The following is a 17,258-nucleotide window of genomic DNA, read 5'->3' on the forward strand; positions in this document are numbered from 1 at the left end:
TTGCTTGCGCATTAGTTTCACAATTTTTTTGTTTAAATTCATTTTTATAGTTTAGATCATCACCTCACCGCCTCCGCTTGCAGCAATTGATTGATTTGCGTTCATTATCTTACAGTTAGCGTTAATAATTAATTATCATTATATTTATTCATTTTAATCTTATGCGTATGAGCTACAAGTCGCTGGTGTGTCGCGAATCGCCTAAAAGATTCACAAACATCGTTCACGCCGCTCCAGCACACTCCGTGTTATTGTGTTTAATTAATTAATGCAAACAATGAAATAAATAAGAATAGGCATATAACAAATATGACACAAAATCACGAGATACTCTATTAACGAATAATCACAACCAAAAAATGTTTACTCGTCCAGTCCATTCAATATTTAGCGTGACTATGAAATTTCATTGAGGAACTTTTAATTTCTGCGATAGAATTACACGTACGAGACACAACTAAAGTCAAAACGCAAAAACTTGTTCGTGATGCTAACAATTACGTTATCGTTGTTAGTAAATAGTGTAAATATACATCATGCCTAATGTTAGTTTCATTTAATATGCAAGATAATGTTTACGTTCACGTCCTCACTTATAAACCAGATTTACAGCGTACATTCAAATTGATCGTCTTTAAAGTCATCCGTGTGTTAAGTGTGTTGTCTATATTTATAAAGTAGATTTATTTGTTTTGTGTGGCTGCGTGTGAGTTTTTGTATGTTGTAGAATTTAGTTGAAAAAGAACTTTATATTACAAAAGACGCCCGCGCGCGTCGCCCACGCTTTGCGATTCGTGATGGGTGGCGCACGCTGATTACTCGAATCTATCCAATTCGTGCGGATGCGGGGATATCGTCTATTATGTTTGGTACTGCAGCATTGGCGCTGTCAGGTTCGGATGGTGTGTTGAGTTCATTCGCAGCGCCGATAAACTTTTGTTGTACCATTCATCTTCTGCACTCATGCCTGAAAAATGAAGAAAAGAATTTAAATTATTGCTGTAATTAAGGTACAAGTATTTCTTTATCTAATAATTTATTAATTAACATTAAAATTAACTACAGTACTAGCTATTTCAAACTTTAAATTGTTTTAAATTGTTTTCCTAACCTTAAATTAATATTAGTGTTATTTCAGAAAGTAGCTGCAGATAAATAAAATTGAAATTTGTGAAGAACTCATAGAAATATTTGTAAACTCGATGCGATTTGTCAAAGCAAACTGGGAAATGAAAGACGAACGCAACATCGACGGTGAGACGTTGCAAAGTTACGCTCTGACTCCTATGGGAAATTATCCGCTTCCTCTCGAGGAGCGCTCGCGCCGCGCCGCCGAGATTGCGGCCAAGATGTTCAATTTCCTTTCGCTCTCCTTCGCCGTGTCTCGCGCCGCCGCCGCCGTTAATCGTCATGCGAGCAATCCCCATTACACGTTTCTCATCAAGCGGAAGATGGCGGCGACCGGAACTTTGATACTCTCGCGGAAATCATCTAAGACGACCAGCGTCTCAGCGTATACGCAGTGGAATTATTAATTAAACTAAATATTTTTCAGCTTTCTTGTTTGTAAACATGCAATTTCCAACTGTGGACGCTTACCCATTGCATCTTGACGCATTCCGGCGACGGTGGACATGTTTGTACCATGGGACATCGTAAAGGACTGCGCCATTCCAGGATATGAACTTGTACTCATCTGAAAGTAATCATTTATTATTTATTTCAGTATTTGTTATTGTATGTTGGGTTGCCTAAGTAGACAAGACCAGTGCTGATTAATAATTTGGTGGTTAGGAATCAAAGGATAATGCTTAATGAGTTAAACCCGGCTGAATGCAAATGAACGATGATAGGGGTGCAACAGGACGAATTGCATTTCCGGCATGTTTGCGAATTTGGCTGCGTGGAATCTTAAAGCGGTCGCACGGTCGCTCGGCCGGTTGGCGGCGATTACGAACGAATCAGGTAGGCGACGGCGGCGGCTGGCGGCGGCGAGCGTGCCGGTACGCGATTAGCAAGACGCAGGTAACCTAATTAGCCGAGGTCAAACAGGTTAGTTGATTAGTTTACGTCTCGACCGCGCATTTCCTTCGCCGCCACCGCCGCCGCCGCCGTCGTCACCACTACCGTTTCGGTTTCATGTCTACAACCTCCATAAACAAGCCCAAAATAGAATTTTCATTGATCATGCCGCTATTTTTAACATTTTAATGAATTTTATGAATATTTTAACGGAATAATATTTAAATAATTTTTACCTGTGGATAACGATTGATAGCCGTCGGATGTGGATAGGGTTGGTAGCCGCGTGCCGCCCCTGGATAAATGTTCCGCATCATGGCGCCATTGCATCCCGGGAGGACGGAGGGCGCGAGCGCCTTCTGCAGCTGCTTCTCCTGTTTTCGGTATTTCGCTCTTCGGTTTTGAAACCACACCTAAAAACAATCGCAATCAATACAAATAAGAACACCACTCTTAAATTTTTTCCTAGACTACTAACAAGTTATCTCATCTGGATCGTGATCTTAAAAGTTCAGCAACATATAACAACCCCTAAGAACAGAAGAAAAAAAAACGTCACGAATAAAAGAAAAAGAAGAGGAAAGTTTCCCAAAGTGAGGAAAAACGTGCCGAAAGTTTACAACACAAAGTTGTCGAAGTTTTTTTTCTCTTTGTTTTGCTCGACTTCAGTTTAATACGCCGCTCTTTTTGACAACAAGATGGCTGCCGAAATTGGTTCTATTACAATTTTAATCTTCTCCTTGTAATAATTGCAAGTTTTGCATTTCCTCGACTTGGAAAATTCGCGTCGCTTTAACGCACCACCCTCGCCGACGAAAACTTGAAATAGTTGCTGAGGGTGGCTGCCGCCGCCGCCGCCGTCGGCAGCGAAACGTTGCGAGGGCGGTTCATCCCAGCAGCGAAAACCGGGAAAATAGGGAGAAAACGAAACGCGGAACGAAAACGAAAACGTTATACGCGTACCCGTACCCGAAAGGCGCACAGAAGGGACGCGCAGCGGTGAGGGTGAGTTTTGTTCAAGGGGGGCGGTGCGCTCCGAGTGAAGGGGGGTGGGTTGGGTTGTGCGCTGTCCGTAATTCGATTACGGATCCATTTGATGGGATCGAGGGCGGACGAGGATGAGTGCGAGAGGCGGCCGTTTCGACGTGTACGCCGCTGCCGCCGTCGCCGGCTGCTGCCGTGGCGGGCAACAAGCGGGCGGCGGTTCTTTCGCCTTTTTCTTTCGCCTAGTTGCACGCGCGCTGCGTTTTCGTTTAATGTTTCGGGACCCACTGCCGCCTCGCTCGGTCTTTGTTTCGTTTTACGCGGCGGAGGCGGCGACGTCACATGCAAAATGTACGTGTACACAATGCGTCATTATGATATTACATCAAAGGAATACTAATAAAGCCGCGTTTCACTTTGCCTCGCATTGTTTCCACAACATTCAAATCATCTTTAAATTTTCATTCGCGTTGGAACACATTAATTTTACTACCCACATAAAAAATGGTTATTTTGTTAAATTTAGTGCAGGAATGAGAATTAAATAGTTTGATATAAATTATTATTAAGCAATTAGTGATAAAGTTTAACTTTAAAGATTTCTCATTTTATTTAAAGTAATTAATAAACAAAAACAGTGATAATGGTAAAAGATTACTCTCATTAATATAAAAGGTATAATACTTCATTTTGTTCAAGTTTAATTTAATTTTTTATTATTATTTTTTTTAAATTTTGGGTTAAAAATCATTCATATTAGAAAAATCTAGTAAAAAATAAATTAACTATCGCAAAATAATTGTTTAAATTATCATAAAATAGGAATAGAAAGGCAAACAAAGAGGTTTCAAAGGAATTTGTAATTTCTTTTAAAATTTACTTGCAAAATAATATATTAAGATATATAACGCTGTATCAAGATGAAAGTAAACCGTTGTTGATTTAGAATACTTGTGAGGTGGTTGTGGATGTCAGCAAGAAAAGAAAAAAAGGAGTGAAGCGCGTTTTCGTGCTGCGACGTTATTAAAATTCACGGTAACCGACCGTCGGCAGGCGCGTCGACGACGCGCATGAATTTTAATTTCCCGAAACGTTTTATTTTCACGCCAGCCGCGTTTTCCAGTGACGGAATTGCGCACGCCGCGCCGACGGCAACGAATCGAACGTGCTCCGCCAAAAACACATGCACAGAATATTCGTGTCATATATCCCTACGAATAAAAGCAATAAAATAGGCACGCATTGCCTATACCTATACATATTTCAGCAAAGAATAAAAGCAGTGTAAAAATTTACGGCAAAAAATAACAATTCTAATTCTAATACGTTTCTGTAATCTTGGGATATTCGTTTTGGTCTTGATTTGCATTTTGTCAAAATAAGCAAGAGCGGATCGTCCGCTCATAAATATTTAATAACTTAATGATGACGATGGGAATTTTCGCTTTCGTTTGCACTCGCCAGCTTTATAATTAATAGCAAATTTGGATTATTACGATATGCAGAGCGTTTTTGAACGAATTTACTTGCTATATTTATTGACTATCAATTTTATTCTTTTGTTGAGAGAAGTTTGGTAATGCATGACTCAGAATAGGTTTTTTTGTTATTGAGGGGCGGTTTGACAGTTGCACGTCTCGAAGGGGATGTCGTGCTGGGCGCCGTCGGCTAACGAACGGATAATTCAATCAAAGATTCTATGCGAACAAAACTAAACTGCACCAAGTCAAATACACTTGACCGGTTAAGCATAAAACGAAAAAAATATTTCGCGGTTTAATTTTGCTTAATTTCGCGGTAACCAGTGAGAAATTAACTTTGGAGTTGAAACATCAACAAATAGAATTAATTTTACAATTCCCTTTCCGTTTTTAAGCGTTTTTGATAATATTTTATGCGGGATAAATCGCTTTTTACTAAAAATCAAAATTTTAACAAAAAGTCTTTATATTTGATTTATTTTTAAATTAATATTGAAATATTTACTTTACCAACACTAAAATAATTTAAAAATATTTTTAACTTACTTGAATCCTAGCTTCGTTTAATTTGGTACTCCGCGCCAGCTCCTCGCGACAATAAATATCAGGATAGTGGCTCTTGGCGAAGGCGGCTTCCAGTTCAGCGAGTTGTTCCTGCGTGAAGGTGGTACGATGACGTCGGCGCGCCGGCGTTGGACATGAGGCGGTCGTCGGCGTGTGCCCGGCGTGTTGCGGCCCACCACCAGGCGATACCGTCCCAAGACTGCCGCCGCCGCTGCCCGCCGACGTCGGTTCCGGCTTTAGCTTTTTGAACGCGCCGTCTGCGAACAGAAACGCTGGGGATGACTTAAACTAATCCAAAAGTCATCTAATCATTCAAAACAAAACGCTATTACGTTCAATCCAAGTACGAACATTAACAGAGAAAGTTATTAAAGGGTTTTGATATCTGATGCTTATCGAATTCATTAGAGAGATTAATGCAGTTAGCAAACGAACCTAATTACAATTAGTCACATACCGATAATAGCAATGCGTTTAACTTTCAAGTATAACCTTAATTTTTAACTTGTAGATTGCATACATACAATGCAGTGTATATTAAGTTGTCTATATTTCAGGTTTTAGTCAATTTGTCATGGTACTTTAACGATGATAAAAACACTTCATTGATGCACTTGTAACAGCGTAAAAATTACACACAAATGAATAGGGATTAAGTCCTTTTGCAGGGCTTTCATGACATATGGACATTTGTCATTCATTGTCGAGTACCATATCGGAACAAAGCCGCGACGGGGCGACAACACCAAGGGTGGTTGGGGAGGAAACATAATGACGATGGTTAACACTCAATTTGACATATTGTCAACGCGTGCACATGTTATATTTGTGCAGGAAGCCCAACTAATTAGTATTATTTACTTCCTTACTTTTTATAGGTTAAACTTTAAGGTTATAATAGTGAAAGAAAAGTTGCCTACGTTAAAAATCATTTTTATTTTTTTTAATTTTAAACGAAATTATTTGATAATTACCTGTGTGATCCGTGATAGTCCTGGGGCGGCAGGCGGCGTATGCGCTGGAGTATGTGCATGATGGTCATGGGTGTGTTGAAGCCCACCATAAATGGCGGTAAAGTCTTCCGCCGAAGACCCGCTAGTGTTGCACTTCCGCGGCGCGCCTTTATTATCACCACCACCGGCCGCACCGCCACCCATGAGATGACCATGATGGTCGTCCAACAACCCACTCACCCCCAGCAGGTTACCGACTCCAACGAGATTCGGCCGCAGGTCGTCCATCATGGATTTCTGTGCAGCCGCCGGACACGCGTTGAAATTCAGCTGGCGGCTAAAAATCGCCGGAAAGATGTTGAACTGTTGGTGCGAGGCGAGATCGTCGCCGCCGCCACCACCACCGCTGGTGGTCGTCGTCGTGGGGGCTGATGGCGAATTGCCCAAGGCCCCCAGGCAACTGGAGACGCCCTTGAAATCCACTTCAAGGCCGTTACACACCGCACTAAAAAATTTACCCGTTTGATGAAGTTTCTGTTATTGTTGAATGGTAACAATAAGTACCAGGTTTGTAAGTAGTTGTGTTGCACCAAGTAGACACCAAAAATTCACCGCGCGAAGACCGCACGCCCGCGAATAATACGATTGTTGCGCGATCGTTGATATTGTTAATATCTGTGACTGATCTAATTATATTTCGCACATCCGCCCGCTCGCGAGAATAATGAACATATACACACCACCCGTGCACCCGGTGCGAGCGCGGCCTTTTGCCTAAGCCGAACGCCGAGCGAATATAACAATATTAAAACGTGATAGCGTTGTTCTGTTATCCGGTCGGATCGCGCACATCAATCTCCAACCACCACCCTTGCACTACATCCTCTTCTACAGTTATCCTTGGCGTATAAATCCATCCTTGTAGAATTGCATTCGTAGGTGGCGGGCTGCGCAAACGTTGGAGGAGTCCAGGATGATCACATTGGGCCAATGGGGGTTGTCGCGTGGTGGTGACTACGAATACGATTGGCTCACCAATTTTCCTGCTAGCCTAGCAACGCCAATCCCTGGGGGAGACGCACCGAAAATGGTGGCTTGCAGGATTCGATTTTTGCATTCGCACAGATGGCATATATCCCGGTTGCTTGTTTTATTTGTTGATTTTACATCTTCATCATGATATTGTAATATGGCGATATTGAGATATCACGACTAGTGCTTGTTTTTTCTTCTTTTTGAATGGAAATGTTTTGCATAGTGTTTTCAGCCAATTTTCAATATAAAGCGATGGAAAATATTGATACGGTGATATACCTTCGGATTGTGGTTTTGGGACGGATTGTATGTTTAAGTGAGTGTGAGGGGATGGAAACATCATCACTAGCTGTTTAGATGATGGCAGATCAAAGGGTTCGTGCAGCCATTCATCATAAATTTAGATGTTCTGTCAACCAAATCAAATTTTAAGCTTTTATAGACAATTATAATTGTTTTAGGTTATATACGTGCTGCGCATGCGCGCTAGCTAAAAATAATGCTGCAAATTAAGTTGCCTATGTTTATTTTTGATATTTTGTGTTAAAATACACAAATTTAAATTTTTTTCGTAAATTTGAATAAAATATGTAGTTATTTTTGTATAAAATCGGAATACGCGTAATTTTGCAAGTTTCTTTGAATGTCGAAAGTGACTAATGCACTGCATCGCGTTCCGCGTGCTACACTTACTCTCAGTGCTTTCTATGCGGATCGCTAATGCGCATATATTTTTTTCTCGCTCCACACACGCAATCCGTAAAAGTAGCCGCTTTTTTACATGTTTCGCATTTCGGTGAAGTGCGCGAGTGCGCGCCTCGGCGCTAATGTTTTTCCTCGTGCACCTTGCACGCGCTGATCCAGTAGCGTGTTGAGAGTCGGGAAAAAGCAACGGCGAAAGAGCTTTTTAAAAATGTATAAAGCCGCCGCGCCGCGCGCCGCCGCCCGGAGAGCCTCATCAAACTTAAAAGCTTTAAGCACGTTGGCCAATTACTGAGGTAAAAAGCCTTGCATACGTGATGCAGGCTAATGCGCGTCGCTTTTCTCTCGCGGCGGCTGGCAAGCTTCCTCTTTTGCGTATTTCGCACAAACAAAGCGTGAATGTGGCCCGCACACACATATATTCGGGTGGATGCGAGGACTGGAGAGAGTGCCAAACGTGTCGACGTCGTTCGATGGCAAAACGTGCGCCCAGCTTTGCGTTACGTGCACTTTCTGTAACTAACTGCCGAGCTTTCGCGAATGCCACCCCCGGTAAACAATGCAAACAAATTCTGCACAGTTGCAACTAATTCTGCAATAGTTAGGAACCAGTTTATATGGTAATAATGTTCAGATTACAAAATTCCATGGAGAAAAACGTAAAAAACGTAAAAACTTACTAAAAATCAAATTTCTACAAAAATTACGCGATTATTTTGTGTTTTTGTTGATTTAAAAACAAATTTTTATTTAAATTAAGTTATAATAATGTTTTCCCACCGAAAAACAAAGAAATTATAAGTTTTTCTTGAATTTTTCTCAAATATTCAGAAAAATTATGAATTTTTTACTTTAATTCATTAAAAAAATTATTTTCCAAACCATTTCAACAGCATTTATGTAAAATTTTCAACAATTTAATAAACTAAATAATATCTGAATGATTTTTTAAGCAAATAATAAATATTTGCAGATATTGAATGAAATTTGTGATTACTTGATTGATTTTGATTTCTTGATTTGTTCGACAATTGGTTTAGGCTAAATATAAAGCTGGCAGCGACACGTGCCGTGCACGCTTTCTCACTTAGCGCGCGCACACTTCCGATCGCAGCCATTTAAGCTCACCCCCGACGGCGCGTAAATATTTACACGACGCGCGCCCGTCGATGAATACGGCAAATTACACCTCTTGCGACTTCCGCACTTGGGCACTTCGGTAACCAACAATCAGCGCCTAGCATTATCAATAGAACGGTTAAAATTTTCATTGTAAGCTTAAATTCAGGCCCTGCCCCGAACGGGTGACAACCTAAAATTACCCAATCAAAATATTTGAGTGTTTCCTTTATCAATGAACAATTCAAGTGTAAATTTGTGTCACAACAAAGTTTCACACGTGAATATTATTTCTGAAGCTGCATGTTAGGGAAAAGTAGTGATTGGTTAATGCTTTATTTTAAATTTTTGTATTTTTGACGGGTGAAAAGCAAAAGTTTTAATCAAATCAAGCATTAATTAAGAGCGAAGCGTTAAACGCGGCGAAGAATCGTGCGCGCAAAAGTTGCGGTGATAGGTTGAGTGACGTTCCCGGGGGCGGAAAAGATCGAAGCGAACTTTTAAGGCAATTGTGCGGTGAGACACACGCGCACGCACAGATTAATGAATAATCAGAGTGCGAAACTTTCCATAATCGCGGTGCGCAATGGGAGTGCAATCATGAATTATTCACCAGCGAACATGTTCAAGAAACAGCGGGAACATGTGGTACATACATCTGATTGAAATTATTCAATTCTACGCATGCGCACTAGTTTCAATGTTAATTTGCCTTATAGGTTAGTTTTTCGTAAAAAAACCTAAAAATTTTGTTTAATTTTTATTTTTGATGTTAAATATGGAAGAAAAGCAATATATTTGCTTGCTTTGTAGATTTTTGACACATGAGTACATGTAACATGTGTGCAGCCCTCAAATTACAATTTTATTTCAATTTGTGATTATTCGAAGGGTCGACTGGAGAGTATGTCGGACACCCCGTGGTGGCGCGCAGCCACCCCACGGGGACGCACGCACCCCCTGCTTTGGCGAGACGCGACGCGTCGGCATCGGTAACCAGAAACTATCGACAAGTGCATTTGGATTATCGGCGAATTATCGGATATTCGGAGGGTATCAGTGGGCATCAGTGGGGCATCGCTCGGCTTAGCTGAAACACTAGTGGGGGTGAGTGGATCAGGAGATGCGATTATCACCGCCACCTTTTTTTTTGTTTTTAACGCGTTTTTGTGGTGGAAAAGTCAAAAAACTCTCAAAACTTGTTTTCTAAACTTAAAATACTAAAAATTTAAATTTATATTTTAATTGTTGTTAACCCTTTAAGAAATGTCAAAGATGAAATGTTCATTGTCGTGTGCTGAAAATAACTTTTGCTGTTGAAACGCAGACAGAGTCGAAGAGGGTAACATTTTGCCCGAGGGCGTAAAATCCCATAACGCAAAGTCATCCGACGTGGAGCATTAGAGCGCACCGCTAAACTCGTAAATATGTATTTTGTGTACCACGAGTACGAGTACCTCCTACACCTCGAGCAGTTTTCCTCCGGGCAGGGATGGTGGAGGTGCCAACCACCTTCAAAATCTTCAAAAACAAATAAATTTATTACAAATGAGAATTAACATTCATATGTGATGTATAAGCATTAATTTCTGAGGAAAACTTTAACCAAGTGCATTTTTTCGTCAAACTTGTGACGTGATCTCAGAAAAGATGGCAGGGCGAAAAAGGAGCGCGTGTTTTCCAACTTTGTAATTGCTCGCGATGATGTTTAATGACTTTTTAATGGACGACCAGCGCCGGAACGCTCACCGCCTCGGCCTTGTGTTTTTGTTTCTTTTTTTTTTCCTCCTCAACAGAATAACTTTTAATAGAAAAAATAAATTTACAAAATAATATTTAATGAATTTATATAAATGCATCTGGGATTTATTGTTCGCAATATTCATAAAGTTTAATTTAATTTCGAGCATTGTGCGTTGTATTTTAATAAAAATAATTTTTAGCACAAAATTTAAAAATTCGCAGTCTGAATGCATATAAATGATATAAATTTATAAATAAATTGATTGATATTTTGTTGTTGTGTTTGTGTTGTTGTCTGTTGTCTCCAATATGAATTGTTGCGAGACGATCACGATCAGCGTCGTCGGGGATGGTGGCGGCGCCTGGCATCCCGGTGATCAATAAGCTGGTCGTAGCTGGCGGCGATGTGCGGTTGCCGGGGCAACGCGTACCGCACACGCGTTCCCCTCGTACAGCGGGGACGGGAGAGAGACCAGCAACGGCGGCTGTGAGTGAACCGAGAGGGCGGCCCTCGTTCCGCTCCGGCCGGCCGTCGCGTGCCGCCAAATTGCGAAATTGCAAAATTGCAACAAACAAAAATTACCAATTCCGAATAGATACAAACATTCAACCATCCTAACAGGTTAAAATCGATATCACACAAAATTTTTTATTTCAATTTTATTTATTTCATTGCGAATTGTCTGGAATTATTCATGCGGATGAGAGAAATCTGGTTTAATTCGAGTATGGTTACGGTTTTGGGCAAACCGACCCTTTTTCAATGTGTAAAGGGGTTGTCGCGTGTGTTTACGCATGAAATTATTATTTACCTGTGCCGCAATTTTCGAGGCTTCAGAATGTTAGGTTTTAGCATGGATAGGAAAAAGGTTCTCGGAGACATTATACGCTGTGTTGACTTACGACATTTTGCATTCCGGAGGGTGAGCCTCATGGGCCGTGCATTATTCATGTCCATTTTGTTTAATTAATTCGAAAAGGGTTGAATTACATCATTTCTAAAAACGTTCCCGGGCATAGAAAAAACCTTAAATTTAAACATCTTTAAATAAAAATATAAAAAATTCATCAAATGCGCATGCGCGGTAGTTTAAAGCCTTAAACTCTTAAACAAACCAATAATGCTTGGATTTTAGTTTTGACTCAGTTGAAAATTGTTGGAAAAGTCGTAAGATTAGCCCGAGAAGCATCAGATAGCAAATAAGAAAACGACGATGTGAAAAAAAAAGAAGAAAGAAGCGTGCCCGAGCGCGAGAGCGATGAAGGGTGGAAAATCGAATTTATTTTTCAATCATTGCTGACTGATGGATGGATGGGCAACGTTGCGAACGTCCGACTCGATAGACACTCTAATCGAAACGATGCGAGCAACGACGCAGGTACGCGCTGATAAATCAACAAAAATATTGAGAAATAGAGAAAAATGTGTACAATTGTCAAACGGGATATTTACAGCGACATTGTTGTTGTTTTGACCGCAGGAGTCAAAAATTCAGTCGTATTTGTTTAAATCAACTTTAATTCGCTATTATTTTGTTTAGTCATTTGATATTTAATATATTTTCTACTTTCACCTTCAAAAAGTCTGTTTTTCCACGGTTTTGAGAGACAAAAAGTGATTAAAACGTACTTTAAAGCACTTTAGTCACGACCATGACTAAAGTACTTTGGCCGTCCGTGTTTAAAGTAACTTTTTTCCTGTCTCAAAACTGTGAAAAAACTGGCGCTTTTAAAGTGACAGTAGAAGATATTAGCAAAATTAATTTAAAATTCAGTCATAAAGAAATAAAATATTATCACAAACAGTTTTTACATTGTTAATCAAAAAACAAAAACTTTAATATCTTACTTTGTACTTCAACTAATAGCGTTTTTTTGTATTTTTTTAAATTATTAACAGAAATCAATAAATTTTGACATCGTTATTTGACAAAATTATGCTTTAAGTATTTTGCTATTGTGACAAAGCGCAATGAGACTATTGAGCATCACGTGTACATAATTATATCTCGACCGTAATTGTGTATTACAGCCCTACGCCGACAAAGGACGATTTGGCGACAGATTGAATGGGCGTGCGGTATCCTGAGTTGCAATTATTACCATCACGACAATGTTTGCTCTTCAAAGCCGCACACGTACACACTCACACAAAGAAATCCAATCAGTATAAAATTAAAAGGAAAGTTTTCTGTTTTATTCGGTGCAAATACTAGAAAATTGCAAAATCATTAAACACGCAATTTTATTGTAAGAATATCTCCAGCGAAAACCGAAACGTTGAGACGACGAGTATTATATTAAGTAGATTTCATGCTTTGACGATTCCGTCGGATGATTTCTTGTTTTCTCTCATTTTTTTGTGACCTCATCCGGTGACATCAATTTAATAAGAACGAAATGAAACGTACTAACTGCATTTTATTGCACAGCGATAGAAATCAGAAATAAGAAAAGAAATAAGGGTTGTTTTTCTTTTTAAAGATGACAAGTCTAAATTGAAAAAATATTTCACTTTGGACATGTCAAACAAAATTACACCGGGTTGGAACATCCGACGGAAAATGTTTACCGGATGGCGGACCGGAAGTCGGGATGATTGTGTGCTCTGCGTAGGGCTTCACGCGATACCGAGACTTTTCTCGTATCGTCTCGGTCTCGTCTCGGAAAAGCGAGACGATACCGAGACGAGACGTGTTTTATCAATTTCTCGGCGATACCGATACCACAGTCCGAGTCTCGTTTTTGGTCTCGTTATTGGTCTCGTTACTTTTTTTTATGAAGTTGTTATTAGAAAAATGGGAAAAGGTCCAATATATGAAATCCAATATATGACCATCTGTGAAATATTTCTTTTGTATATTCAAAATAACAAGTCAGTAACCGAATATCATGACCTTTTTGACTTTTTGAAAGTTTTATGAAAATTTTGTCTTTGTTTAGACATCCGGAGACATATTTTTGTGTTTTTCTGTACTTCTTGAAGCAAAGATATTGTATACATCTGGGTAAGTTAGGAATTGTAGACGTGCGCCGCTTACTTTCAACACAAATCAACTCGATTATTGTATCCTAGTATACATTAACGTTTAAAAATTTGAAACATTAAAAAATATATTTTCAATTAAAAGTGATGCAATTAAAAAATTAATATTTTAAACTATGTATGTATTTTGGATTTACTTTACAATACATGCAATTAGCAATTAAATGACTAAACTTTTGAACTGCAAAGATCTAAAACTGAGTTCTACTTAAAGCTTCACACGATACCGAGACTTTTCTCGTATCGTCTCGGTCTCGTATCGCTTTTGCGAGACGATACCGAGACCGAGACGATACCTTTGATAGTATCGTCCAGTCTCGTCTCGTGTGAAGCCCTAGCTCTGCGTTTCCGGTGCAATCTGTAGCAATCAACTATCCACCAAAATATAGTCAATATGTGTAAATAAATAAATTTTTTATACAAAATTTTTAAATTTTATTTAATTTTTGTTGAGTTTTAGTTTAGTTTTACAAAAAAATATCTAAAAAGTTATGAGTTGAATAACAGCGACATCTATAGGAATTTCCACGAATTTATTTCCATGAGAAGATTTTCCGGATGCAGGAATTTTCGGGATACGCAAGGATCAGCGCGCATGCGCCGTCTAACAATGCGAAAATTCTGGATGGTGTCGAGCGCGCCGCTTGGCTTTATCGATTACCAACGCGCACAATCTAAACGCACAACACACCATTTTCGGTTTCTCGTTTTGATGTGATTTTTCTTGCGTTCATCACTCGCATTTACGTTCAACGACGTCTGCAACTAGTTGCCAACAACGTTATCACTTCATTGCAACAACGCACAACCACCCCTACGCTGTACAAGACCAAAATTACACATTTCGATTACCAAACATCTAAAAACATTCCTAGAATAAGACAAACAGTAATAGTAGTAATAATAAAGTGAAATTGTAAGAAATAAATAAAAAGTGCGTCCGATTGAAACACGACAGAGGGACTAATGAAGGGGTTGCGGACGAGTGCACCCTCAAGGGACGGTCATTAGCAGGAGCCACATACGCACACAACGCACAAACGCACAAGCGTCGTCGATAAGCATCCGAAGACCTGAAGTGCACCAGTACGAGAAGCAACAGGGAGTCACTCACCACCACATCACCACCCTATGCATCACCCATTCATATCTGTACGACAGAGGGTGCGAACAAGTGAGAGAGCAAATGCATATGTGCACTTTTGTACCTAGTGTCGGCGACAAGTGCAGCTTAGATTTTAAGGGGTGAATTTTTAGGGGTGCCTAGGGGACGCGAACAAGGGATGATATTCTATTAATAGGTACATGTATTTAATATACTATTTGATGGAATTGTAGAGTGGATTTTAAGACGGGTGCTATTACAGTGTTTTGTTCTTTTATATACAAAGTGTTGCATAAAACCACCCCTATTGATAAAACAAAACAATAAGGTTTATTTTTAAATTATTTGAAGATTTTACTTTTACAACACTTTGTATATAACAGCTCAAATTGTAGGATCTGATTGCTCGTCGTAACATTCGAATTTACAATTTGTAGCGACATATTTCCACGCCGAGGGTTGAAATGCGAGTGATTTTATTCTGTCCCCTTTTGTATGATGTGATATCTCGTTACAATCTTTGATTTTCAAACATAAATCACCCTAAATATGTATTTTTATATTTTAGGAATTACATAGTATTTAAAATGCGTATTTTGACAATAATTGCTCTTCATTTGACCTTCGTGTGGGATGTGGAATGCCGCGGTCCACATCATCCACGTGGCGATTCAATTGCTAAACATCATGTGCATTATAAGCCCACCAAAGATGTGGAGCAGAATATCATTCAAGACTCGGAATTGCTACATGATAGAGAACATTTAGAGGTTAGATCTTACTTTAATTGAGGTTAAGTCAGTTTTATGTAATAAAATGTGATAAATGTCATATTTTAGGAACATTTGGAGGAGATTATAGACAAACCCAACTTGGACAACTTGACTGACGAGGAATTGGATTTTTACTACTTTCAAGTGCATGATGTTGATAGAAATAATAAATTGGACGGTCTAGAGATTCTGCAAGCTATACACCATACACATCATGAGCATGAAGGTGAAGAATCTGATAGTGTGAATGATTCAGATTATGATTTGAAGGCTTTGGCTGAGGAGGTTCAGACAAATTTGGAATATTATACAGGTAGGTATTATTAAAATATAAAAAATAATAAAACCAGACAATTAAATTTAAAATTTAACTGAAAATTTGTTTGAAATTTTGAAAATTTTTATATTTCCAGACTTAATTGATAAAGTTTTCGCTGAAGATGATCTTGACAATGACGGCTTCTTAAGTTATCCTGAATACAAAGCCGGAAGAGAAAAAGAAACGAAAATTCCTGGCCGAAAAGCTCCTCATCTTCAAACTGATCAAGTTGAATCATTACCATCAGTACAAATATCGTAATAGTAGTATTAACCTTCTTTTTATACAAACAAAAACAGAATTTTATTATACCTTATATATAATCTATTACATAATTATACTATTTATACAGTTATAAAATAAATTGTGTACAAAATTTATTTCTTCGCTTTCTTATCGCCGCAGAAGTATCGCGCGCCACAATCGCCTCCTGTATTACCAAAATCAACTGCTTCCTTTACCTCTCGTAATGTATATTCATAATCTTCCGTTGATCCTGGTTGTAACATTTTACCTGCTTTTAGTAACATTTCCCCGGCTGTGGTGTAGCGTGAAGCTTGGTTAGGTTGACGACACGCAACGTTTTGTAAACAAGCATTATTACCTGGTGAGCCTTAAAAATAAGGTTATGTTTAAGTAAATGGAGGATTTAAGGTTATATGATTGTAACAAACCAGTAAGATAACTTAAATACATAAGTATTTCATCTTCTGTTAGTAATTCTTCTTGACCATCAGCTGATCTTCCATATCCACCTTTCCAAGTACCAGCACCTAAGCTACCAGCAGCGAAAATCAATGCTTTTAATAGAACCAGCACCAAAAGATTGGTTAGGTTTAATGAAACGACTTGTGAGCCGCCATTAGCTGTGGTTGCATATCCTCGCGACATGATATTCGACGCCAATGAATTTAGCATGAATTTTGCGTCGAGACCTCTAGAACTTCAAATCCCAATTGTTTAATTTAAGGTAATTAATACTACTTAAGTATAGTTTACTTAATCTCATTGGATTCGCCTGTTGTAGAAATGGCCGCCATTGACACACCAATGAGGCAAAGCACAAAGACAACTTGAACTTTAAAACACATTTTTAACTCGTTTAATTTGATTAATGTTATTATTAAGTTCACTTTTCTGCTGCACTTTGCTAGAGAACACCACACCGTTGATAAGTGAGAAGAAATGTTTTTGAATGACTTAATCTACAAGCTGGTTTGCTTTTATATCCACATGGATTCTTTGCATCCCCCACGCAAACACCAATCATTCCTATTAGTGTAAGTATAGAAAACAATATGGCGATGGAGACAAAAGAGTGCTCGTAATGCGTGTGGCTTTCGCGTAATTCTATTGTCATGATTGTCATAGTCTACGTATCGTCCGCGTATCGGAAAATCGCTATTGTTTAT

At 39.0% G+C, this 17,258-nt stretch overlaps 3 protein-coding genes and 1 long non-coding RNA gene across 6 annotated transcripts; 2 read left to right on the forward strand and 2 right to left on the reverse strand.

The window, feature by feature from the left end:
• Window positions 1-319: 319 nt before the first annotated feature.
• Window positions 320-6,783, reverse strand: LOC135792486 (homeobox protein unc-42). Its single transcript, XM_065303135.1, is given in 6 exon segments — window positions 320-967; window positions 1,600-1,696; window positions 2,259-2,435; window positions 5,034-5,308; window positions 6,026-6,052; window positions 6,055-6,783. Coding segments are annotated over 6 exon segments (924 nt in total). The 5' UTR covers window positions 6,296-6,783; the 3' UTR covers window positions 320-860.
• On the forward strand, window positions 869-3,427 carry LOC135792487 (uncharacterized). The gene is made up of 2 exons (XR_010548333.1): window positions 869-1,010; window positions 1,139-3,427. It is a non-coding gene; the product is annotated as an uncharacterized lncRNA (long non-coding RNA).
• A 7,503-nt stretch (window positions 6,784-14,286) lies between the features above and the next one.
• Window positions 14,287-16,226, forward strand: LOC135791827 (multiple coagulation factor deficiency protein 2 homolog). 3 transcript variants are annotated; one of them, XM_065302375.1, is made up of 5 exons: window positions 14,287-14,823; window positions 14,907-14,950; window positions 15,323-15,524; window positions 15,594-15,840; window positions 15,941-16,226. In XM_065302375.1, the coding sequence occupies exons 3-5, from the start codon at window positions 15,342-15,344 to the stop codon at window positions 16,105-16,107; spliced, it is 597 nt and encodes a 198-aa protein (XP_065158447.1). In that variant the 5' UTR covers window positions 14,287-14,823; window positions 14,907-14,950; window positions 15,323-15,341; the 3' UTR covers window positions 16,108-16,226. The 3 variants fall into 3 exon arrangements, with proteins under 3 accessions (XP_065158447.1, XP_065158448.1, XP_065158446.1); XM_065302376.1 differs by lacking the exon at window positions 14,907-14,950; XM_065302374.1 differs by having other exon boundaries at window positions 14,289-14,950.
• LOC135792168 (uncharacterized) lies at window positions 16,224-16,937 on the reverse strand. Its single transcript, XM_065302783.1, has 3 exons — window positions 16,846-16,937; window positions 16,521-16,783; window positions 16,224-16,459 (listed from the first exon to the last, which is right to left on the reverse strand). Exons 1-3 carry the CDS (start codon window positions 16,935-16,937, stop codon window positions 16,224-16,226), a joined length of 591 nt encoding a protein of 196 aa, XP_065158855.1.
• Between the last annotated feature and the right edge of the window lie 321 nt (window positions 16,938-17,258).

This window comes from Atheta coriaria, unplaced genomic scaffold (assembly GCF_025399875.1).
Source record: "Atheta coriaria isolate IRGN ID8LTWV9N9 unplaced genomic scaffold, Caltech_Dcor_3.1 hic_scaffold_5_pilon, whole genome shotgun sequence".
NCBI lineage: Eukaryota > Metazoa > Arthropoda > Insecta > Coleoptera > Staphylinidae > Dalotia > Dalotia coriaria.